Raw genomic sequence first — 23,932 nt, forward strand, 5'->3', positions numbered from 1 at the left:
TCAGTCTCGGACTGACCCCACCCAATTTAGAACAATTCTAAATTGGCTTAAACCTCCCCAAGTCTGAGTTCCTCCCCTTGTCTCAAAACTTTCCGAGTAGTTTCTCCCCGCCCCCTTTCCCACTCCCATTGAGAATCTAGGCTTATACCTCTACCTCTCAGCGGTAAAATCTTTATATCCTCCCCTCAATGCCACCTCTAGCTCCACCCCAACCCACTCTGAGATCCACGCCCCCATCCTCTCCGCCTAGGCTCCTTCATCATCATTTCCCGGAGCCCCTCACGCTACCCTCGGTCCCGCTTCTCTCCCCCTAAAGGCCCCGCCCTCTTCTGCCTAGATCCCGCCCTTCAGACCGCCTTCCAGGCCTTCTCGACAGGTAGCCTACGGTCCTAGCCCCGCCCCTCTATTAGGAAGGCCACGCCCACCTCCATCCTCCCGGGTGTTTCCCCTCCCCCTCGCCCTCCCTCATGTTCCGCCCCCCGTTCTCTGGCCCCGCCCCCGGGCCCCGCGCTGCAGTCGCCCCACAGCGGCCCCGCCCGCCACCGCTGAGCCGAACCGAGGGCGGCGGCGGCGGCGGCGGCGGCGGCGGCGGTGGCGGCGGCTGTGGCGGCTGCTGGAGCGGCCCGGGAGGAGGAGGCAGCGAGGATGGCGGCGGCGGCGTCCTGGGCGCGGCGGAGATGAGCGCTCGCGGCCCCAGGCCCAGGGCGGCGTGGCCGGAGTGGGCGGGGGTCCCGATGCAGGCCCGAAGGGGGCCATGGGGCAGGTCCTGCCGGTCTTCGCCCACTGCAGTGAGTAGGGGGAGGCTCAGGCCTGGTGTGGGGCCCAGAGGCCCGGGTGGGCTCCTCCCCGGTTTCCCCTCCGACCTGGGCCGCGGGAGAGCCGAGATGGGGAGGAAGCGAAGGAGACAAAGGAAGCTCTCCCTCCCCACCGTGTTCTAGCGGCGATGGGGGCGACTTGACCCGGACAACCTGAGTGAGACTGGGCAGAGGCTGGGGGCACTGAGATAGCCGACGGGGGGCGCTCTGGGCCCTTGAATGTGCCCCGGGGCTCCGCCCGGGGATGAGGAAGCTCTCCGGGAGCTGTCCCCTCGCCCTGGTGCTGGCCACAGCCAGCGGTGAGGGGATTTGAATAGAGGCGTAGAGCCACGATGGAGAAGAGGGTCTGACTCCCCCCTTCCCCCGCATCACCCATCTTCGCATCCCACCTCCGTTTTCTCCCCAGACTCAGAGGCAGCCCCGACCTCGCCCGAATTGTACAATCCCCTGTCCCCGGGATACAGCCATCCCTGGGTTGGGACTAGGACTCCTGGGTCCTTAGGTTTTACCACTCCAGGTCTCTGACTCCTGGCCTCCTATTCCCTAGCTGAAGAAACGAGGTGGGGGCGGGGGGGCATCTGATTTCAATCTCCAAACGGTACTGAGCATCTCCTGTAGGCAAAGCCCCAAGCTAACTCTGAGAGGCTGAATTCCATAATTGAAAACGCCTTGCCTGAGCCTTATGATTTCTGAGCCCAGGGCTCTAACAGTCCTTGTCTAACATGCTCTGTCTCACACCCCTATGGTTCTGACAGCTGGGGATTGCAACGCCGACCTAGCCACTTGCACGTCTTGGGAGTCAACATGCCAAAATTCTGAGAATTTGTTATTTCAACATTTTAGAGTATCATCCCAACATTCTAATATCTTGTCCTTACCTGGGCTTACAAAGGAAAGCCCTACGTGATCTCCCCACCCCCACCCCACCCCGCCTTTCCTCTCTGCCCTCATCTCCCTTCCATCTCCCCATCAGTCACCCTGTTCCAGTCCCATCTGCACACTTCTCAGTTCCTCAGATATGCAAAGCTTAGTGCTTGCCTCAGGGCCTTTGCACTGGCTTTTCCCTCTGCCTGGAAGACGCTTCCCTAGATATCCGCATGGTTTCCTCACATCATTCAGGTTTCTGTTCAAATGGCATCCGGGAAGTCTTCCTCACCAACCTGTCTGAAATAGCACCCCCTTACTTTCTCTTCCCTTACCTTAATTTTTCTCCACACACTTAGCACCCAACATCATAAGTTTAATTGTTACTGTCTATCTCCCCTATAGAGTGTAAGCTCTATGAGACTAGACATTTTGTCTGTTTTGTTCACAGTTGTATCCTCAGGATCTAAAACAGTGCCTGGCATGTATTAAACACTCAGTTAATGGTTGTTGAAAGAATTAATTAATTGAAGCCTCCTAAAATCCCTAATTTGAAGACACTAAGATCGAGATTCCTGGATTTGAACTTCTAAGACTGAGCTTCAGACAGCAGGGATACTAAGGTTTTACAGTCTGTATACAGAATGTTCTAGAGGTCCTGTAATTAAAACTCTAAGATTCCTTAATTCAGACAGGTTTCCAGGACTAGCACACTACTTCTGTAACTCGGGCAATCTAAGCTTCTAAGAGTCTTTGATTCTTTCCCTCTTGCAGAAGAAGCTCCGTCTACAGCTTCCTCTACTCCTGACTCCACAGAAGGTAAGCAGAGAGGGAGGGTGTGAGAGTGGGACTTGAAGGGGGCTCACAGCTGGGTAAAGGGGTTAAGGGGAGTGGGCTAGGGTCTTGGTCAGAGGAGTTCATGCCCTCCTTTGCTCATGGCAGGAGGGAACGACGACTCGGATTTTCGGGAGCTGCATACAGCCCGGGAATTCTCAGAGGAAGACGAGGAGGAGACCACATCGCAGGACTGGGGCACTCCCCGGGAGCTGACCTTCTCCTACATCGCCTTCGATGGCGTGCTGGGCTCTGGGGCCCGCAGGGATTCAGCTGCTCGCCGCCCACGGCCCCAGGGCCGCTCAGTCTCGGAGCCGCGAGAGCCGCCCCCGCAACCTGGCCTGGGCGACAGCTTGGAGAGCATCCCCAGCCTGAGCCAATCCCCGGAGCCTGGGCGCCGTGGTCACCCCGATTCTGCCCCTCCAGCTGAGCGCCCCCTGGAGGACCTGGGGCTCCAACTGGACCAAGTGGGCTGGGCGGCCCGGGGAGCAGGGTCCGGGGAAGACTCTGCCACCAGTAGCTCCACCCCGCTGGATGACGAAGAGCCCGACAGATCAGAGGTTGGAGAGGCTGGGAAAGGTGAGATGTCCCAGGTGCTGGGACAAAAGCCACCAGGGGTGGGTGGTCTCTCCTTAGGGCACCTCCATGGTGAAAGCTCACAGCCTTCTCTCTCTAACGCACCAGAACTGGACCTACAACTCGGACTCGCTCAGTCCTCACCGCCCGAAGTCTTGACTCCACAGCCCAGCCCTGGCTCTGGAATCCCTCAGGCCCGTACCCCATCTCCACATCGATCTCGGGATTCGAACTCTTGGCCAGATGAGCCCTCGCTGGACAAGAAGGAGGAGGAAGAGCCGTGGGGAGGGCTGGAGCGGGAGCCAATCACGGGGCAGTGCCTCGATAGCACGGACCAATCAGAATTCACATTGGAACCACACTTTCTAGGTAAAGTGCATGAGGGAACGTGCTCCTTTGGACTACAGCGAGGGTGGAGGATTGATTTTTAAAAGGGACCATCCTCTGGAAGGAAGGGAGGAGAATGGAGAAGCGAGGAGGTATTGCTACTGGCAAGACATTGTAAACTCCACCCTTTAAAAAAATTTTCCCGTTACCTGAGATTGCTATTGGCTCTTTTTAAATGGTTCCCCCGCCCACTTGAGAAGTTAGCCCTCCCACCTGAGAAGTTGGAAGAAGCATTAGGATTGGCTAATTGCTAAAAAATAATCCCTCTTTTGGAGTGCTCCCCCTAGAGGCTGATTTTGGACAGGCCAAATCCCTGAAAAAATAATGCTCTTTTCTGAATGTGGCCACCGGGCAAGTAAAAGTAAACTCCGTGCGTTTTAAAAACTCTCCTCTTCCCTGACCACATGAATTGGCCAATTGTAAATAGACCCCGCCTTACTTTAAAGTATGCTCAGCCTCCACGAACGGTTCCTATAGGTAGGTTATAGACATCACTGCTTTGGGCTGTTTACAAAGAGAGCCACCCCGTTTTGGAATTGTTCCCACCGCAATGGAGAGTCATTGGCTGGGTACAAAGGGGCCCCGCCCCCTTACTCCCTCCCTCCGGGTTCCACTGAAGTGGGCAAAATCCCTGAGAAGCAGCAGTGTCTGTAGCCTCTCACTCGGAGCCGAGATGGGGAGTAAAGGTGGGCTTTCGGGGCGGGTTGGAACGCGGGCGCTGGGGGACCGTGGAAAGGGACCCAGATTCACTTTTATCGCCCTCAAATCTGGGGGATGTTTCCTCTTGGTCCCAGATTCCCCAGAGCGGCAGGCTGGGGCTGAGGGGCTGCGGGGGTGTCTAGGGAGGGCGTGGAGGGAGTATGGGGTCCCCTCTCTCTCGAGCCGGAGCTTTGGGGCCCAAGAGCAGCGAGGCCCCCTCCCCCAGCCTCAGGCCCAGGCGGTGCTGTCACTCAGTAGCTGGACAGGCCAGCACAGCTGCCTGAGAGGCACCCTCCCCCCTTCGTGCCTAAACTTAGCCCCCGCCTCAGGCGACCCGGCCCCTCCCCCACCACTGGCTCAGGCTTTGGGGAGCCTGCAGGGGAGGGGTTGAGGGGAGGTCTACCCTAGTTAGAGGTAGACGGGAGGATGTGCATAGGGAAGATACAGAAGTGAGGAGAGTCAGACTCTGAGGGGGACTGGTTGGACTGGGTCAGTTTGATTGGAGTTAAGGGTGGGAGGATGGAGACTGTCTGGAAATAGATGGCAGGGTACTGGGCTCTCAGTTCAGGGCTCAAAGCAGAGCCGATTATAGGGACGGCTGTTAAAAGTTAAGATGAGTGAGATGAAAGGTTGAGGTCCAAAGGTCACTGGTCAGGACAGAGGCTGGGCTTGGGAGGTGAGTTTAGGATCTCTGAAAGGGGTCAGAAGTTTGAGTTAGGGCCTAAGAAGGAGGATGATGTTATTAATACATTTAGGACTTCGATGTATGTGTTGGTAGGGGTATCAAGGAGATGTGACTTTACACCTGTCAGGGTGCAAAAAATAAAAAGAACAGTAACACCCATTGCTGGGCAGGATGCTGGGAAAAGATCACTTGCGTGTTGCTCATAGAAATAAGGATTGTTACAGTCTTGCTAGTAAGCAATCTGATAATAATTACGACATTCAAAAATACATACTTAGTCCACCCAGCGATTCGACCCCTGGCACTCTATCTCAGAAATAGAACCTCCCGGAGGTAAGAATATCTGCAGGAGGCTGGTCCTTGTAGTACTGTCAGGGAAGAGGATGGGGGAGGAAACAGAGTAAACGACCCAGCAATAGCTGCATGGTTGAATAAAATGAATGATGGTGTAGCCACACCATGGAATATCGTGTAGCCCTTAAAATGAATGAATTAATAGCTATTCCCGTTGACTAGGAGGGAATTCTAGGAGGAAAATAGAGTGAGATATGCATGATGCAGAAGATTGATTTTTCACCCAAAATTGTGTTCACACATTATCTATGGGCAGGAGTAAGCTTGAGGGGCCTTGCTAGACAGTTAACTTGGGTTTTCCAGGAGGCAAGCATGGAATAAAAGAAGATAAATAAAAATCTGGAAATTGGGTTAAGGCTCTGACAGGTGTGTCGAGAGGTGATGTTTCAGCCCCGAGACAGGAAATAGGAGGTCAGGAGGTCAGCCAGGCCAGCTCCAAACCCCAGCCTGATTGCCGCCCCCTCCCTCCACAGTGGCAGACCTGCTGTACTGGAAGGACACGAGGACGTCAGGAGTGGTCTTCACAGGCCTCATGGTCTCCCTGCTCAGCCTCCTGCGTTTTAGCATCGTGTCCGTGGCGGCCCACGTGGCCCTGTTGCTGCTCTGCGGCACCATCTCTCTCAGGGTTTACCGAAAAGTGCTGCAGGCCGTGCACCGGGGAGACGGCGCCAACCCCTTCCAGTGAGAGCCTGCAGCCTGGCCCCCAAACCTGACCTCTGTCCAGACCTCAGCGCTGACCCTAAGTCATGACCCATGACCTCAGATCAGGCACTGACTTCTCACCCTGGCCCTGACCCATCCTGTTCCTGTTCCTGACTCCAGCCTGACCCTGACATTAAACCAGACTCTGACCCTTGACTTCCAGCCGTAACCTCAGACCCTAACCTCTTACCCTTAATCCTTGATCCCGTCTCCTGACCCTGACCTCCACCCTAGCATGCTACACCTGGCCTTACTCCCCAACCCTCACTTCTTGCCCTTGACTCAGCCACGCCCCTCAGCCTGGGTCCCATCCACCCATTGAGTGGCCTCACACACCTCTGTTCTCTCAGGGCCTACCTGGATGTGGACCTGACACTGACTCGGGAGCAGACAGAACGTATGTCCCAACAGATTGCCTCCTGTGTGGTCTCTGCGGCCATGCAGCTGCGGCATTTCTTTCTGGTAGAAGACTTCGTGGATTCCCTCAAGGTGCCCTGAAGCCCCACACTCCCTCCTGGGTCCCAACATTCAACTCCCTGCCCCTGGGGGGAGGAGGGGAGAAGGGCCATTGCTGGGGAAGTTCCCAGCCCAGGGTGTACCCCATAGACTCTGCTGACCCCGACCCTCACCTTCAGCTGGCCCTTCTCTTCTACATCTTGACCTTCGTGGGTGCCGTCTTCAATGGTTTGACTCTTCTCATTCTGGGTGAGCTGGGAAGGCTGTGAGGGGCGGCGCGGGGAGGTGGGTTGCTGGGGTCTGCTGGAGGACAGGGCTCTGAATGGAGCTGTTAATCTCCCTGGAGAGCCCTGACCCCCATCTCTGTGCCCGCAGGAGTGATCGGTTTATTCACAGTCCCTCTGCTGTACCGGCAGCACCAGGTAAGTGCGACAGGCCCTCAGTTGGTAGTACCCCGGCCAAACCACCCCCCACACACACACAGCCGGGGTCCGTGACAGATGTCCCAGCCAGAGACAGGAGGACAAGCTGGTGTTCCCACCCCTGACAGAATCAGGCTCTGACTGACACATGCTAGGCACAGGTGGTCTGCCTGCTGCCTCTCCTCCATGCAGCTAGGGTCTACCCAATACGTTTCCACAGCCAGAGACAGGCATTTCAATAGGTGGCCCGTGACAGAGCCAGGATCTGACACATTCCAACCCAAGGCAGGTAGACTAACTGATGCTTCTCCCCAACAATGATCCAAGGTCTGCCTTGACACGTCCTACCTCCAGAGAGGCAGCCTGACTGGTGTCTTCTCTCCCTGACATAGCACGAGGCTGAACAACACTCTTTCTAGCCAGAAACAGGCAGACAGATGAATGCCTTCTCCTGATACCCCGATACCCTGTCTCCCCTGATACCACCAGAGACTGACAAACACATATTCCATTTGCAGACAGACTGACGCCATCTATCCCTACACATAGTCTGGGTCTGACTGACACCCATCCCAGCCCAGAACACTGACAGAACCAGGGCCAACTGACATATATCCTATCCAGAGACAGGCAGATGGACCAACATTCCATTTTTAACATTCTCCGGCACAGCTGAGAGCCAAACGATACATATTCCTGCCAGGGAGATAGCCCTAACTCCCTCACATGCTGGAATCGCTGAGGCTCACAAAGTCAGTTAACACTGAATTAAACTAATATTTAAATCAATCCACTCAGGGACGCGACAACCAACACTAACACCCTCTATTCTTACCCTAAACACACACACACACAAAACTCGCTCAAAGATTAACAGTAGTTCCCAGGACGCAAAGCCACCGGCAGATTCTTGTGTGTCTACCTGACATCACTTCCCACACAGAGTGTGGTCCAATTGACTTGACACTTCACCTTGGACTTCTGATTTCCAAGGGTATTTTATCAGGTTTAGAGTTGATGGTGGAGTGGTGGGCCACTCCTCCCAACTCCTGATCTGGGGGTGGGGGAGGAAGAAGCTTTCTTAATGAATTAGGGAGAAGAACCCCCTCCAATCTCTCCTTTCACCCCTTCTTGTCTCCCCAGGCCCAGATTGACCAGTATGTGGGATTGGTGACCAATCAGTTGAGCCACATCAAAGCTAAGTAAGGGCATGTGGTAGAGACGGATGGGCTGGGGAATGAGAAAACTTGGGAATGCTCCTCCGCGCCCCCACCCCCAATATTCCCTGTCCCTAAGTCTCCTGGGGCTGAGTGCCTGCTTTTCTTAAAAGGTGAGAGACAGTTCCATCGCAGGCCAGTAGGTGGAGGGCAGGGGCTGGCTTGAGCACTCAGTTCCTCCATCGAGTTTTTAGTTCCTAGATACTACTTATCCTGTCGCTTGCCCCACCCCTTGACTCCACCTGTTTCTCCCTCAGGATCCGAGCTAAGTTCCCAGGGACCGGAGCCCTTGCCTCGGCAGCAGCCGCAGTCTCCGGATCCAAAGCCAAAGCCGAATGAAAGGGGTGCCTCTGCCTGCGGGACGCCTGCCCCCACCCCCTGTAGCCCTCTGCCCTCCTCCATTTCCCTTCCATCCCCACCCTCTCCCTGCCTCATCCCAAGCCATTTCCCAGTGGGTGTCAGGATCGCTCACACCAGGGAGTTTGCGCAAATTGCCTGAGTGGCCAGGACTACATTTCCCAAGAGGCTCTGCTCTAGGAGTCTTGGAAAGGCAAGGCACCTTGGCCACGGGGCCTGCTGGGACTTGTAGTTGCCTACATAGGGCACACGCCCTGCACTTCCGGGACCCCACCGCTGGAGGCGCCGTGAGGGGGTGGTGTCTCCTGGATGCCACTGGCCCCAACGCTGGGGCTTTGCATGGGGCCCAGGGGAGGCCTGAGCTTGGATTTACACTGTAATAAAGACTTCTGTGGAAAACCCAAGGCCTCCTGTGCTTCCAGCCCCGTCCAGTTTTCACCTTCCTGTACTGAAAAGCAGGTAAGTGATACTCAAGGAGGAACCTTCCCCATCTCTGCGGAGGAAGAAACTTCCCCTCTGCCATCTGAGAGTTGGCTGATCCCAGGGCTAGCCAAACCTTGACAGCCACTTTCCATGCCTGTGCTCAAGGCAGACATCGCGAGTCGATCCCCACACTCTCCCTGCTGGGCAACCGTTTCACCTGAGTCCGAGAACCATGTATCCAACTGCCTAATGGAAGACTCCCCCCTCAAACACATCTAAACCTCTTCCTTGTCCTATCTGATTTCCCACTCAGGGACATCCCCTCCTGCCCAGCCAGAGACCCAGGTATGGCCCTGGACTCCTAATCCCTCACCCCCCACATCTAGTCAGTCAGCAAGCCATGTCTTTTCTCTCTTTCCAACCTCTCCACCCGTTTCTCTCCATTCCAACTGCCTTGGGAATAAGCATAGGGCCTCGTGGCCTCTTTGGGCCTCAGTTTCCAAAACTAAATTGGGGGAGGAGGAGGCAGGAGACTGGAGTCTAAAGACCGACAGACCTGGATTGAATCATCTTCACTTTTTGGCTGCGTAACCCTGAGCAAGTGAACTCACCTCTTGAAGGCTCATTTCCTCAAATAGAAAATTGTCGCCATAAACTACCTACATGTAAAGCCCTTGTTACAGGGCCTGGCATAGAATAAATGTCCAGTAAACAGAAGCTGCATTGTTAGCTATGACATTGTTTCCCAAACCTCAGTCAGCCCTCAGGACCTTGATGATCTTTATATCACCTGTTCTGCTATTTGCCTAATTTTTTCTTTAAATTGGTTTATTAAAAAAATAAAACAAATGTCTTTTAAAAGGAAATGTTACTCCACCACCAAGGAAGTCAGTATCGCTTGCCAGACATAGAAGATAACAGTTAAACACGAAACTATTACCATTTAAAATGTTTGGGGGCTTCCCTGGTGGCGCAGATGGTTGAGAGTCCGCCTGCCGATGCAGGGGACACGGGTTCGTGCCCCGGTCCGTGAAGATCCCACATGCCGCAGAGTGGCTGGGCCTGTGAGCCATGGCTGCTGAGCCTGCGCGTCCAGAGCCTGTGCTCCGCAACGGGAGAGACCACAACAGTGAGAGGCCCGCGTACAGCAAAAAAAAAAAATAAAAATTATATATAAAAAAAAAAATGTTTGTGCATCACCTAAAATCTTGCCTCCTGTGATGCATGTCACATTTTAGGAGATAGATAATGATGTTACAGGAATAGTAGTTACAGCCTCGGGTTTTGTATACAGGGGTTGCCTAGCAGCAGCTAGCTAACTGAAAGAAACAGGACTTAGGGGGGCTTCTCTTAAATCTGAATTTGCCAAGCAGGGGTAGTGTTTTAAACTTCCAGATAAAAGAGCAACCTTTCCTAAAGATACTTTTATTCATACTTTCCATAAGACAAAGTGTCCGTTTGTCCATCTCAAAGAAAGGAGGAAGATGGACTGGTTGCGATTATGGGTTCAGGAACGGCTAAAGCCCCCAAGCCCAACCTTGGTACCCCCCACTGGAGGCAAGAAACAGGTTGGAGATGGAAACAGCCTTTATTGAGTGACTGCCAGTTGCCTGGTGCCATGTCAGCCTTCTATAGCCAGCTGCTCGTTATGATTCCCCCGAGTTGCACTAGTCTTGTTTTCCAGATGGGGAAACTGAGGCTCAGAAAAGGATAGTGATAATATTCTTGCGTTCATCCTACAAACATTTAGTGAGCATCCGGCAAGTGCTCAAGCACGCTTTGGGTACCAGGGACATAGAAATGAACCAAAGTGGTTAGGACTCCGTGCTCTCACTGCCTAGGGCCTGGGTTCAGTTCCTGGCTAGGGAACTAGGATCACATCAGCTTCGCGGCCTGGCCAAATAAACAAACAAAATCCACCGAAACAAAGTCCACGGTTTCATGGAGCTGATATTCTAGCGGGAGCAGCCAGACAATAAGCAAACAGAAGTAGAATATGGCAGGTGGTGATCAGGGTGATGGAGAAAAGTCCAGAAGCGGAAGGGGATAGAGTGACAGGGCTTGCTATTTTAGATTGGGTGCTCAGGGAAGGCTTCATTAAGTAGTGATATTTAAGCAGAGGCCAGAGTGAAGAGAGGCAGTGAGTCATGGGAACATGCGGAGGAAAGGAGATTCAGTCAGGGGGATCAACAAACGCAATGGCCCTGAGAAGGGAGTATGCCTGATGTGTGCAGCAAGAGATCTGTGAGCCAGAAACCGAGTATATGAGGAGAGAGGAGTAGGAGATCGGGTCCGAGGAGTGCAAAGGTCTAATCATCGGGTTTGTAAGGCTGTGATGAGATCTTTGACTTTTACTCTGAGACGGGAGCCATTGGGAAGCTTTCATGTCGGGGAATGATATTGTCAAAGGAGCACTAACTTGGATTTTAAAAGGATCACTTTTTTTGTAATAATATAATTACAATGGCACAAGTTCTGTTCTCCCAAGTGGTTGGGCTGTGTGGATAGGGTAGGGTACTATCCGTTTCTACGCCTCACTTTCCTCGTCCATAAAATGCAGATGCAAAAACTGATGACCTCTAGTGCCTAAGCTCAATGGGGACAGAAATTCTGTCATCCCCAGAACCTAGGACTGCGTCTGGGACTCTAGGTGCTCACTGAACATGTGAAAAAACGTAGGGCTCTGTAGATCGCTGAAGTTCCACAAAAGAACAGCAGGTGTCGCCCCAGCCCTATAGCCGCCAGCTCGGAGCCTCCGGGGCTGGGCTAAATCAGACTCTAGCAGGAACCCACCCACTCGAATTCGGATTTTTCAGGAAAGGGGCCTCTGAATGCCGAATTATGAATCTTTTCTCTTAAAAAATGGACTTCTTACTTGGAAAAAAGGGGCTTCTGGCCCTTTAACAGCAAGAAGGGAGGGCTCCAGGTCCCCTGGCGCCGTTTCCCAGAATGCACGGCGCAATGCAAATGCGACAGTTTCTAAAGCGACAATGATTCAACTCATGAGGCAAACTCAACATTTTGGAAGGATATGCACCGTAATAAATAGCTTGGGAGAATTTATGTATATTGAAGTCAACAGTATCAGACTCTCCGAAACTACATCACCATAGGTTAAAAAAGTGGAAATTTATGGGTTTTATATAGCTGTGTGGGGAAAAAAGTGATTTGCCCGGATGATCCTCAGTGGTCTGGGGTGCAGGCTTCAAACCTGTAGCTGTCTAGCGACAGAGTGGTTCAATTCCACCTTTCGGGCGTTGTACTCAGTTCCTTCATCTAAGCTATCCGTTATAGCGTGCGAATTGGCACGGAGAACGTTGTTTCACTTTTGCGCTCGACAATGCATTTCTTTTTTTCCGCGAATAACAAAGAACTCCAAAAGATTAAGAAAAATTCGTCTACACTCTCTGTTCTAGGATATTTACAGTTTGAGAGTGATCCTGGATTCCTCCCCTTCACTTGCTTACTCACTTATTCATTTACTCACTCATGTACTTAATCACGCATGCACTTACTAAGCAAATATTTATTCATTTGATCATTCATTCATTCATTCACTCATTCAACAAGTATCTGCGGGGTGGTTGCTCTATGCCCGGCCCTGCACTGAGCGGTCCTGGGGACACACTGGTGAGGACAAAACCCTGACCCTGACTTCATGGTGCTCCCAGTCAAGTGGAGGAGACAAACTTTAAACACTAATCAATTACCCATTTAATTAACAACTACAAAAGTGGTAAGTACGGGGAAGGCAGGCACAGAACCTATGAGGACATCTTACAAGGAGACCTGAGTTCAGGTAGGGTGTCAGGGTAATAACTGAATATACACCTGAAGGATGAGAGAGTGGATTAGCCAGCAGAGAGGGGGAATATTCCAGGTGGGGAAACAGGGTGGCCCCAATAACAGCGATGAAGATGGTGATAACTGCATTTTACTCTGCGCTCAGCGCTGGTGTGTACTAGCTCACTGATTCCCCTCAGCCCCATTCTGCAGCTGAGGAAACTGAGGTTCAGAAAGATGAAGTCTCTTGTCCAAGGTCACCCAGCTTTGGGAAGCCTCCAGCCCCAGGGCTCTCAGACCTCTGGCCAGTGCTATTTACCACTGCCCTGTGCTGTCTTTCCCAAATCAGCTACTCACCACGTCCTGTCTGTTCTGCCTCCTCAAAGTCTTTTGAATCCTTCCCCTCCTCTCTCTCCCACAGCCCTGGTCCTATTCCAGGCTCCCCCTCACATCTCAGTGTCCTCGCCCTAGCCTCATCTCTGATCTTCTGCCTTATCCTTGCCCCCTTCCTCTCCCAGCTACCCTCAACCTGGCAGCTAGAGGAGTCTTCCTAAAGCACAAACCTGTCCCTGACCTTCTTATGCTCAAAACCTGCCAGAGCTCCCAGTACCCTCAAGAGAAGATCTAAACTCTTAGACTGGAATTTCAGCCTGCAGAATCTGCTCCCTGGTAACCTTTCTCTTCACATCTTTTGTTCTAGCGCCTGTGAACCTCTAGCTCCCTCAATGTATCAAGCCCTCTCCCCACTCACAGCTGTTTGCACTCACTATTTCATTAGACTCAGCCTTTTTCTATTCCCTTCTATGCTGTCTATTTATCCTCTAAGGCTCAGCTTAGCTATCCTCTCCTCCAGGAAGTCTTTCCTGACTCCCAGGTCAGGTTAGGTGCCTCCACTGGGCCCCTCAAGTCCCATGGACTCCCCCAACCTTGTCCAATTTAGATCATCCCTGCCTATGAACAGGTCTGTGTCCCCCACTGGACTGTGAACCTTAGGAGGGGGGAGCCTGGGGCTGTCTCAGTCTCTGCACTATCCCCAACCCTGCCCAGCACAGGGCTGGGCACACGATAAATGCTTAGCAAATTTTGTGAATTAACTAAGAAATTAAGTAATTCCATCCTGACAAATACCCCTGCTTAGTCATTTACTAAGACATCTGACCTCTGGACCAGTACTTCCATTCCCAGAGTGCTTGCTGCTATGCAAATGAGAGCAGGTTTGGATCTTGCAATGGGGATGGCTCAGCTGTATCTTTGGACAAAGTGGCAATGGCTTTGGTTTAGTCAATCTTGGTTTGTCCCCAATATGTTCCAAACCCAGAAGAAGTGATCATGTGAAAAAGCAAAAGGAAACTGATCTTCACGGTAAAAGTGATCCAAGTTTTGTGAGTCATATAACCCTGAGGAGTTGCCATATGCCTGAGTGGTCTTGAGCAGCATAAACTTCTTCTACCTCTAAATTTTGCTCAGACAATTCCCAGAACATTACAGGGTCAAGTACAATAAGTTCCCTATATATGAACCTTCAAGTTGTGAGTTTTCAAAGATGTGAACATTCATTTGCATGCCTAATCATGTAAGTTAGTTCACGTGCAATGATACACGAAGGTTGCAGCAGCCGTTCAGAATGCAATCCAGTGCTACCATGTCATCTATGACGAGAAAAACAGAGAGACTACCTAGACATCACTGGATGACTAGCAAAAAAAGAGGTACTACCCAGACATCACTGGATCGTTTTTTCAAGAGGGTAGATAGAATTGAAGCCAGCAAGAAACCAGAACCTCTGCCATCAACGTCAGGCATGAGTGAAATTGCAGCTCGCCCTCCGTCTCTTATTGTTGACTATCCTTCAGCTCTACCATCTCCCACCTCCTCTCCCTCCTCCAGTCAGTAACTCTTCTTGCCTCTTCATGCCGGCCCCTGTATGCCAGCTGTTGTACTGTACTACTGTACTTTTCAAGGTACTGTACTGTAAAATTTTAAATGTTTTATTTTTTGTGTTTATGTATTATTTGTGCGAAAAGTATTATAAACCTATTACAGTGCAGTACTATGTAGCCGATTGTGTTAGCTGGGTACCTAGGCTAACTCTGTTGGGCTTATGAACAAATTGGACTTAACGAACGCCACCTCGGAACAGAACTTATTTGTATGTAGGGGGCTTACTGTATAAATTCTTCCCTCACCAGGAAACCTCCCTGACCTTTAGCATTCTGGTATCAGACACCTCATGGCTTATATTCTGCCTCATTACTTCTTCAAGGAGGAGGTACAGCCTGTGTGTGTGGGAAGTCCTCCTGACTGTCTAGCCTCCCTCCATCCTGCTGTTGGCTGATTCACTAGTAAGAGTTCCAGCGTGTGTGCGTGCGTGTGCAGTCCCATAGCAATCTAACCTCACTCCTTCATGCTGAAAGGAAGGCAGGCGATGGGTGTCAGGAGCAAACAGACCCTGAAGCTTGGTGGATGCACTTTTAAGAGCTTTTTATTGGCGACAGTGCAGAACCACGAAGGGGAGGGTAGCGGCCCAGTGCCAGCCAGCCCCAGCCCCCCAGGGGTCAGGTGCAAAATACAAAAAGAGAATCACAAATACAGCATGGGGTGGGGGTAGTTGGATATTCAATAAATTGTGGTCTGCAGCGGCAGGCCCTGCTCACAGCTTCACACTCACACCCAGAATCCTCAAAGATACAGATTACAAACATCTATAATCCCACAGGCTTACTCACAAAAATAAAATCTCAGGTCCCCAACGAACCCGGAGTCGGAAGACCGCTGGAGGATCAGGGACAGTCAGATGGAAACGGTCAAGTAAAAACAGGCAGAGAAAAGACAGAGGGGAAGGGACACTCGGGAAAGAGACAGGCAGAGATGGCCAGAAAACAACCAGAGGGGCCGAGACAATCAGAAAAGAGACAGCTAGAGACAGAGGCAGCCCAAGACAGGCCGCCTCGAAGTTTCCAGAAGCAGTGTTTCCAATTCAACGGCATGGCTTTGAGGGCCAACATGACCTAGAACAAGGTTGCGGAAGCTCTCACATACTCACGCGCACACACACACCCACATATAATATATTTATTTATACATAATAGATATAAGTGCCTTTCGGAAATCAGGAAAGGGATAAATAGCGGCGGGGGGGGGGGGGGTCTGGGTTCAGGGCGGGAGCTGCGGGACGGGACAGTGGAATGTTCTCCATGCAGCACGGAGGGCGGCGTGACCCACCCGATATTAAAAAATATCAATTGGCCTCATGATAAAATTCTCATGAGGTGAAACACAGGGAAAGGCGGGGGGAGGGGGGAGGGAGCCGAAACCAAGAATTGGGGCTGGGGCAGGGGGAGGGGAAGCTGGGAGGGCGGGAGCCCAGCCCCTTCGGGTTCAAAGCCTCAGCCTTTAAATCTTCTCCGGAAAAACGTCGGGCCCCCTGGCAATCTCCCCTTGCTCCCTTTCTAGAAAGGATGTGGGGTGCCGAGGGGAGGGAGAAATTGGCGTCCTAGGCTGGGTTAGGGTGACAGGCCTTAAAGGAAAAGGCCAGGGCTTGGTCTGGGGGGAGGGGCGGGGGTCCTGAGGAGAGAGGCCACGCGAATGGGTAAGTGTCAGCCCCTCTCGATTCTGTCACCCCCTTGAGTCAAACTCATTTTGAGGGGAGGAAGGAGGCAGGTGGGGGAGGGGAGACCACGGAAGGGCTTTGGGGAGTGGGCGGCACAGTCCCTCCGGAGGGGTTCTGTCCCACCGGGCTCCTCCCCCCGCCCAATCCGGCCAACTCATTTCACAGTATAAAACACTCCCGCGGGACAGGCATCACAGCACCCACTGCTGCCTGAATCAGAGAGGCCCAACAAGGAAGGCCCGGAGGGGAGGCTGACGGGCGGTGGGGGAGGGTAGACTAACACTGGAATCCCAAAAGAGGGCTGGGGGCTGAATGTGCGGGGGATCCTTAGGGTTCAGGAAATTTAAATCAGAGCCAGTCTCGCTGGGAGGGAGCAGCTGGACGGTCAGGGAGGGAGGTTCACATTTCAGACTAAGTCTGTGTCGGGGGGGGGGGGGGGGGGGAAGGGGATCATCATAGGGGGGGCATCAACTTCCCTTGAAAGGGGGGCTCAATTCAGGGGAGGACCTACCCACATGGAAATGTTAGATAAATAAGCTAAGGTCGTGGTGGGGGGCGAGCAGGGAGAACCAGCCTGGTCACCCCTTGAAGGGTGGGCGTGGGAGACTCTTTGGGGGTCCTGTGGCATTTCCTTGTTGGGCCTCTCTGCAGAGGACTACAGCTCACCCCAAAGCCCACCGCCAGCACCCCTCTCCCTCCAGCCCAAAGGTGGGCGTCACCCCCGCCCCCACTCCCCCATCCCCAGAGGTTGGGTTGAAGCCAGACAGCCGACAGGCAGCCGGGGGGCGGTGTCCATCCCCTCCCCACCCCCTGTCCCCAAAGTCACCAGCTCTCTGGTCTCGCCGGGCCACAGAAACAAGAGGCGGCACAAAACACAAGGAAGTCCTCCTGTCCGACGGCAGTGGCAGCGGAGGGTCAGACAGGAGAGGCAGGGAGGCCACTCGCCCGCTTTGTCTCTTCCCCTCTCTCCTCCTCATCCAAATCTCTCTCTCCCTTGTGTGTTTGTTTGTTTTGTGTCTAAAGAGTTCACAGAGCGAGAAGGGAGGGCGAGTTCAGGGGGTCGGAAGGCTGGTCGCTGCCGCTGGTGCGTTGGGCGCCGGCGAACGCGGAGACCTCCGGGCAGGTGAGGACAAACGAGGAAGTGTACGAAGGGTTAACAACGGGGAAGGGGTCGCCGAGGACTTGAACTTCACTGTGTGTAAAGAGAGAAGCTGTCAGGTTGGGGGGTGCGTCTTGGCTGGTCTGGAAGGGCAGGGGCGGTGGTGGCGGGGGCGGAAGCAGCCAGCTGAAACCATCTTCCTTAGTGGATGCTGACCCCGGCAAATCTCTCACCTCCGCCAGCGGGCCCGGCCCGGGCCCCTCTTCGTAGGGGATCTTGCAGCCCGGTTTGTGGGCCACCAGCACAAACTCCAGACGTTCCTTCTCCTTTTGGAGCTCGGCGATCTCCGACTCCAGCTCCGCCTTTTCTTCCTCCAGTTGGTCTGTCTCCTGAGGCCCGGGCGGCCAGGTCGCAGAGAAGAGCGAGGAAGGAGAAAAAGGCCGTGAGCGACTAGAGAAGGTGAGTCATGGCTGAAGCCATCTCTCCTAGACTGACTGCGGAGGCCCAGGGTTGGAAGGCAGCTCTGGACTGAAAGACCCCCTGAGATGGAGGCCTGGTGTGCTATGGGACTTGGGGCAAGGGTCTTGCTTTCTAGGAGCCTCAGTTTCCCCGTCTGTCCAGTGGATGGTTGGGAAAGGGCCAGGTACACATAGGAAGTCTCTGGTTGCAAGAGGCACTCAGAGGTTTGTTGAGTGAGTGAACGATCGTCATATGTTTCTAAGGCCACCTATTCCCCTCTGTTACTTTTCTCCCTCTGCCTCCCAGGGAAGAGACCAGGTAGCTCAGGGAAGTAAAGAATTTCCCTGATTTAGCAGGGAACCCCCTGCAAGTATAAAGTAGAAAACTCTCAGACTGAGGTAGGGCATGAAAATAGAGGGGCATCGTGGCAGAGGCCACCAGTCCAAGCTCTGAGAACTACGGGTGGCCGGGGCAGGTGGTGGGGGAATTGATATAGAATCAAAGAATTTCGTTTCACAGACTCTCCAGAATGTTAAATCTAGCAGGAACCTGGGAGATTCACTGAGGAGTTGAAGAGATGGAGAAACTGAGGCAAAAATGGGTTATCACTTGCCCAAGACCAAAAAGGGGAAATGACTGGAGCGCCCCTCTATTAAAGTTCGCTCATATGTCCCCTCAGGATGAAGTGAAGGCCAGGCAAGTGGTGTGTGTGGTGGGGGAGATCCGGGGTCATAAACCAGGACAGGAAGCAGCCAGGAGTAGGTGAGAGCCTGCGTGTATGAGCTGGGTGACCCCGTCTGTATCTCGTTCCACATGTGGAACCTCTGGTTCTCAGTCCAGGATAAGGGCACAGGTGGTGGTGGGTAACAGAAGATGGGGAGAGAGCCCCCCTTCAGCATACCCTCACCCCACCCCAGGGACCATCCTCACCGCCTGGAGTCGGTCAGTCAGCTCCCTTCGCCGGTTCCTACACTTTGCTGCTGCCAGTTTGTTTCGTTCTCGGCGAACCCTTCTCTTCTCCTCCTCCTCTGGAGTGAGCTGAGTAGGGGAGATAAGAGATAGTGAGATTTGGGGGACATGTGTTCCTCCCCATCCACCCCAAACCTCCTCTTCTTCAAGAATCCCCAGGAGTCAGAAAAGAACCTTCTAGACCTCACTGACTGTGGGGAGGATGATAGGGTTTCTGCAGCATTGAGGCTACAGATGGTCCCTCACCCCAACAGTGGGAAAGTTCCTGCCTCTCTTGCTTCTTCCCCTGCCCCCACCCCTGCCCCTGCACCCAGAGCAAGCTCTGATGCCCTTTACTCACCGTCTCCTCTCGGGGTCTCCTAGGCCGGGCTCGGGCTGGGCGGGGCCCAGGTCCAGTCCCAGGTCCACTGGTGGTTCCGCTGGTGGAAGGCCCACCACTGCCACTAGCTCCGCCACTGCTGTAGCCACTTATGCCCGGCGTGGAGTAACTGGTTCCTGGCATGTCATAGGGGTCAACGGCTGTGGGCTGGGAGGCCAGTGGCTGCCCCTGGGACTGGGCCATGGAAGAGATGAGGGTAGGTTGCACGAGCCACTGGAGGTCCTGGCTGGTTGTGATCGCGGTGACCGTGGGCACGAAGGAACCGGGCATTTCCCCAAGACCGGCGCACTCCTACAGGGTGACACATACACACACAGGCGTAGACACACAAACAGAGACACCGACACACACACACCCAACACACATACACACACCGACCCTGTGAGTGAGCACAGGGCCAGCGGGTGTGGATGTGTGTGTCACAGGCAAAAAGCCACAACACCCACCCTTCCACTACACCGTGACGCAGTGGTTAATGAGAGGATTTCTGTGCAACTGGCTTCTACCTCCTCCTTCTTCCTCGGGGAAAGGTTGCACGGTTCCAGCGGGTGGTGAATCACACCCCGGGTTGGTGACTCTTAGGTGTGGGGGGTGGGGAGGAGGCTGGACACAGCCGGGTGACAGAACCCCCGGGATGGAGTCACAGCCACACACACAGCCACAACACCCCACCCCCACCCCAGAGGCAAGGGGAGGGAGAGGGAGAGGCCTTAGGCTAAGCCTCCCTCTACACTCACACACATATACACACCCCTCTGAGCGAGGGGATGAGAGACTGGAGGGTCCATGAGACCCCCGTGCAGGGGCGGGGGTCCCAGTTAAAAGGGTGTTGGGGGACGGGCCTAGGAGTTTAGAACAACGTTTCAAGTAATTGTCTCTCCCCAGAGTAAGACTGACAAGCGACAGTTTACGGTGGGCAGACAAGGAGAGAAAGTGAGCAGCCAGGCTCCCTCAGACTGTCGCGGAGGTGGAGTGGTGTAGGTCCCGAGGCCCCAAGCCCAAGCACCGTTCATCTCCCCCACCCCCAAAATGTAATCCTAGAACTGCTCGGAAGGCTTAACTACTCTCCCAGGGGGCGTGGTGAGGGACAGGCTGGCTCGCTGGCCAATCAGCATCCTGGAAACCCAGAGGGGGCGGGGCTCCTGGAGACCACCTGGCTGGTTCCCCTAGGGCTAGCGGTTCTAGTCCTGTCTTCGGACAAACCGGAGACACCCGGCGTCGGGAGCATTAGGAGTGGGAATGTATCTGTGTGTGCCTGGAGAAGTGGGTGACGGTCACTATGTCTCCCAAAGAAATTCCGGCACACAGACACCCTCTGACCCTGAGAGCGGAGGGACAGGATCCCGGCAAGGTCCTTGCGGACTCATTGGATCGCAGAAGATCGCTCCTGTGGCGACAGGAATCCCCTCGCTCTTCCTCTAGAGGCCCGTAAAAGAGACCCTAGTGCCGAAGAACCACGGGTTCCGGGGACGAACTGGGGGAAGGAAACTGCACCCTACAAATAGGAAGGGAAAGTTGATTGGCCAAAGCTTGCGCCGCGGCGGCCAATCGGAACGCCGGGCTGCCCCCTCCCTTAGCAACGTGGCCCCGGCGTTCCAAAATAGAACGCTCCCGGGACGTCAGGGGCGGGGCGGACGAAGGGGGCGCCACGCGCCGTGCGTGCCCCGCGTCAGACGGAGGATTCCAGCGCGTCAGCCGTTACGCACGGGTTCCCCGTTACGTCTCCGCGCAGGAGGCGGAGGCAGCGCCACTGAGGGTTCGAGGCCCGCCTTCCCACTGGGTCGAGGGTGACCCGGCGCCGGAGTAGGCGCTCGGATGGAGGAGGAAAAAGGGAGGAGGCTACTGGAAGCTTCCCCGGGATTTCCCCCACCTGCCTAACGGCGCTAGCTTCAGGTTGGTGACCTGAGTGGGGGGCAGTCCCCGAGCCGGCTAAAAGTTCTCAGCCCTGCTACCTCATACACGTTGCACTGAACGGCGTACTCACCCCACCCCCAAAGCTCACCCCTCTGTGCTCCCTCCCTGCGTTCCACGCACACAACCAATTGCAAGCACGTCCGGACTCTGCAGTTTGCAGAGTGCGCCGTGAGCCTATCCCCTCTCAGATCCTGGATTTTGACGCGTCTTTATTTGGGGTGGGGGGACTGCTCGCTCCACCCTTGACTTTAAAAAAATTATAAACCACAAAGCATCACCCCAACCCTCTAGAACTTACCTGGGAGGCGGCGGCGGTGGGTGGACTGCCGAAGGAGTCCACCGAAGACAGATATTGAGACTCGGCGGAGGGTGAGGAGCTGCACCGGGAGCCGGAGTCGTAGTCTCCGGGGAAAGCTTGAAACATTTCCCTGGGCACAGGGGGGCCCCTGTGACCACGCTGAGGTCGCCGGGAAGCCAAGGCTATGGCCGGGTGGGGGAAAGAAAGGTGAGAGTCCGGGGAAACTCGGGATGGGGGCAGCGTCCCGCTCCAACAAAGGCAAAGTTTCTGTGTAATTCTTTTGCGGTGCCCAGGCCCCCACAAGATGCCGCTGTGCCTCCTGAAAGTCCAGGCTCCGTAGGACCCGGGGGCGAGGGGGGATCGCTCCCCCAGAGGCGGAAAGCTCTGTCCTGCTGTACAGAATCTGCTTCGGGTGCGGTCCCCTCCACGCGTCCGGCGGGTCCCACGGGGGGAGGGGAGTAATAAGGAAGACGAAAAAAAGTAAGTCGATCCTCCAAAATAAAATGTAGAATTATCCAGAAGAATCCTTCCAAAAACTTTCCGGAAAAATAATAAACTGAATTTCACAGCCCCCAAGACGAAGAACCACTACAATCAAGTCCCAGCTCCGCGTATCCCAGCCTTGGCCGTAGCTCTGAGTCTTATGAATGAAGCCCAGAGCCGCTGTATTTATATGCCCGGGGCCCGGCCCCCCTGCTTACGTCACCCTTCCCGCGCTCCGCGAACTTCTCAATATCTCCGGCCCTGGTGAACCCAGCCACGCACCGTCCGGCAACAGGCCTGCCCTAGCCTCGATCTGATCACCTGCATCACCCTCGCGGCCCTGAGGGTCTCGGGGGCTGCGTTCTGAAGCACTCGGCGGGAGGGGATCCCGGCCTGGTCTCCCCGGAGTTCCTGTGACGCAATTAGCCATATAAGGAGCTTGGCCGGCGCCGCTGAGTGTTTGTTTGGTATCCTAGCAATTACGTCAGAGGGAATCCCTCGCTCGCTCGTGCGCTCGCCCCGCGCGCCTGCGGAACCCGCCCGCGCCTGCGCAGTGCAGCGCCGCCCCGGGGGCTGATATTAATAGGCTATTAGACTGACCCAGCGGAGGATCCCCGCAGGGAAGACCCCAGATGGGGGTGCCCCTCACCTCTGGCCGCCCCTCCCATTTCCCCTGGTGGTGCAGCGCTCTCTCTCAAGAATAAGGTCAATCTCCAAAAGCAGCTCTGGCTCTGTGGTGTAGTCGTATAGGCGGGGAAACTGAGTCCCGAACCGGGTGGGAGGGGCTGTGATGCTCCAGGTGAAAGTGGAAGTGGGGGTGGAGTCCCGAGGCTCATACCAGCTTCTGCCCTGACTGGCTGTGCGACCTTGAAAAATGTCTTTTCTCTCTGAGCTTCGGCTTCACTTTTCCCGGATGGACAAAGGATGTGTGTCTTGGACCCTGCTGCCCCCAGAGATCCGGCGGCGTTTGGGAGGTACGCGGGTTTGGTGGGGATGGGGAATAAAACAGGGTGAAGTGTCCCTCCTGCTGATGGTGTTGTTAACCTCTCCTTTCTACTTTATCATTCTATCCGTAGTCAGAAATAATGTATGTGTGTGGGGGCATAATAAATAATAATAGTAATAATAATGATGATGATGAAATAATAATAATAAATGCCATGTATTTAGCACTTACCAAATACCGGCTCTTGTACTAAGCCTTTCAATACAAGATTTACAATCGTTAAAACAGCTTTGGAAGGTTAAGGGAGGAAAAATCTTCATTTTATAGAAGAGGAAAATGATAGAGAGTTTGTGACTTGCCCAAGATCCCATCTCATCCCATCCCATCAAGAAATTCAAACCCAGGATTCCTATTCTCTTCCTGACTTCTGAGAGCTGCCTGGTTCAGTGAAACTCCCTGAAAAACCTGGGTGTTGGGATTGTTTAATGACAGTTCCATTGGTGGGGAGTTATAAGCTTTGCAGACCTATCCTGTCTGCTCACAGCGTACACTGTTGTAACCCAGGCTCAGAGGGGAAAGCTGCTTACCTAGCCACCCAGTTAGGAAATGTAGTTCAAGAGTCTAATTAGGGTATTTCAAACACCACGGCCTCCAACTCTTGGGCATCCACTGGTAAGGATCTCACTAGCTGCTTCAGAAACCTGACTTCCTGGCCCTTGCCTCCCAGTGCAGAGCCTGGCCCAGCCAGGGCACAGAGGGTGAAGCACTTTAAAATTGTTGAATCCCACAGGCCCAGAGAGGGGGACGGCCTGGCTCATGGTCACACAGCAGGTATGAAGCCAAGCTGGAGGGGTTGGGTGGTTCCTAATTCCCAGGAGAGTCTTGATTCTCTGTCCCAATAGTGGGGAAGGGGTAGGGAGACCTGGAAGGCTGAGGGGACAGGGGGACAATACAGGGAGACTGAGGTTTCCAGACAAAAGCCCAGCCTCAAACACCTCTTCCCCCACGCCCCCTCTGTCTGCAACCAGTCTGGGAGGAGGGATAGGGACTAGGAGATGACACGGCAACCACCAGCAGGCAGTGACTCGGCCCCAGCATCAGACAGGGAGTGACCCCTCATTCCTGTCCTGTCCAAGCCCCTCATCTCCTCTCCCACGGAATAAAGGAGACACACAAATACCTACCCTAGCTGCCCAAAGAC

General features: G+C 54.1%; 2 protein-coding genes and 1 non-coding gene across 5 annotated transcripts; 2 read left to right on the top strand and 1 right to left on the bottom strand.

The window, feature by feature from the left end:
• The first annotated feature begins 526 nt into the window (after window positions 1–526).
• Window positions 527–8,761, top strand: RTN2 (reticulon 2). Of its 2 annotated transcripts, XM_060000671.1 has the most exons (10): window positions 527–788; window positions 2,454–2,498; window positions 2,622–3,092; window positions 3,198–3,458; window positions 5,688–5,895; window positions 6,267–6,405; window positions 6,552–6,621; window positions 6,748–6,794; window positions 7,938–7,996; window positions 8,269–8,761. In XM_060000671.1, the coding sequence occupies exons 1-10, from the start codon at window positions 755–757 to the stop codon at window positions 8,348–8,350; spliced, it is 1,416 nt and encodes a 471-aa protein (XP_059856654.1). In that variant the 5' UTR covers window positions 527–754; the 3' UTR covers window positions 8,351–8,761. The 2 variants fall into 2 exon arrangements, with proteins under 2 accessions (XP_059856654.1, XP_069396342.1); XM_069540241.1 differs by lacking the exons at window positions 527–788; window positions 2,454–2,498; window positions 2,622–3,092; window positions 3,198–3,458 and adding an exon at window positions 4,113–4,162.
• A 3,200-nt stretch (window positions 8,762–11,961) lies between these two features.
• Window positions 11,962–12,048, top strand: TRNASTOP-UCA (transfer RNA opal suppressor (anticodon UCA)). Its single transcript has one exon. It is a non-coding gene; the product is annotated as a tRNA-Sec (tRNA).
• Window positions 12,049–17,028: 4,980 nt separating this feature from the next.
• On the bottom strand, window positions 17,029–21,905 carry FOSB (FosB proto-oncogene, AP-1 transcription factor subunit). 2 transcript variants are annotated; one of them, XM_060000955.1, is made up of 5 exons: window positions 21,303–21,905; window positions 19,052–19,381; window positions 18,673–18,780; window positions 17,517–17,672; window positions 17,289–17,376 (listed from the first exon to the last, which is right to left on the bottom strand). In XM_060000955.1, the coding sequence occupies exons 1-5, from the start codon at window positions 21,426–21,428 to the stop codon at window positions 17,374–17,376; spliced, it is 723 nt and encodes a 240-aa protein (XP_059856938.1). In that variant the 5' UTR covers window positions 21,429–21,905; the 3' UTR covers window positions 17,289–17,373. The 2 variants fall into 2 exon arrangements, with proteins under 2 accessions (XP_059856937.1, XP_059856938.1); XM_060000954.1 differs by having other exon boundaries at window positions 17,029–17,672.
• Window positions 21,906–23,932: the final 2,027 nt, after the last annotated feature.

Source organism: Delphinus delphis, chromosome 20, assembly GCF_949987515.2.
Source record: "Delphinus delphis chromosome 20, mDelDel1.2, whole genome shotgun sequence".
Classification (NCBI taxonomy): domain Eukaryota; kingdom Metazoa; phylum Chordata; class Mammalia; order Artiodactyla; family Delphinidae; genus Delphinus; species Delphinus delphis.

Excerpts from the sequence above, each read along its gene's own strand:
- RTN2 (XM_060000671.1), top strand. The coding sequence starts at position 755 with ATGGGGCAGGTCCTGCCGGTCTTCGCCCACTGCA. Across the intron at positions 2,499-2,621 it reads TACTCCTGACTCCACAGAAG|GAGGGAACGACGACTCGGAT; the intron begins GTAAGCAGAGAG and ends TGCTCATGGCAG. Across the intron at positions 3,093-3,197 it reads GGTTGGAGAGGCTGGGAAAG|AACTGGACCTACAACTCGGA; the intron begins GTGAGATGTCCC and ends CTAACGCACCAG.
- FOSB (XM_060000954.1), bottom strand. The coding sequence starts at position 21,428 with ATGTTTCAAGCTTTCCCCGGAGACTACGACTCCGGCTCCCGGTGCAGC. Across the intron at positions 18,781-19,051 it reads GGAGACCCCGAGAGGAGACG|CTCACTCCAGAGGAGGAGGA; the intron begins GTGAGTAAAGGG and ends TCCCCTACTCAG. Across the intron at positions 17,673-18,672 it reads TGACTGACCGACTCCAGGCG|GAGACAGACCAACTGGAGGA; the intron begins GTGAGGATGGTC and ends CCCGGGCCTCAG.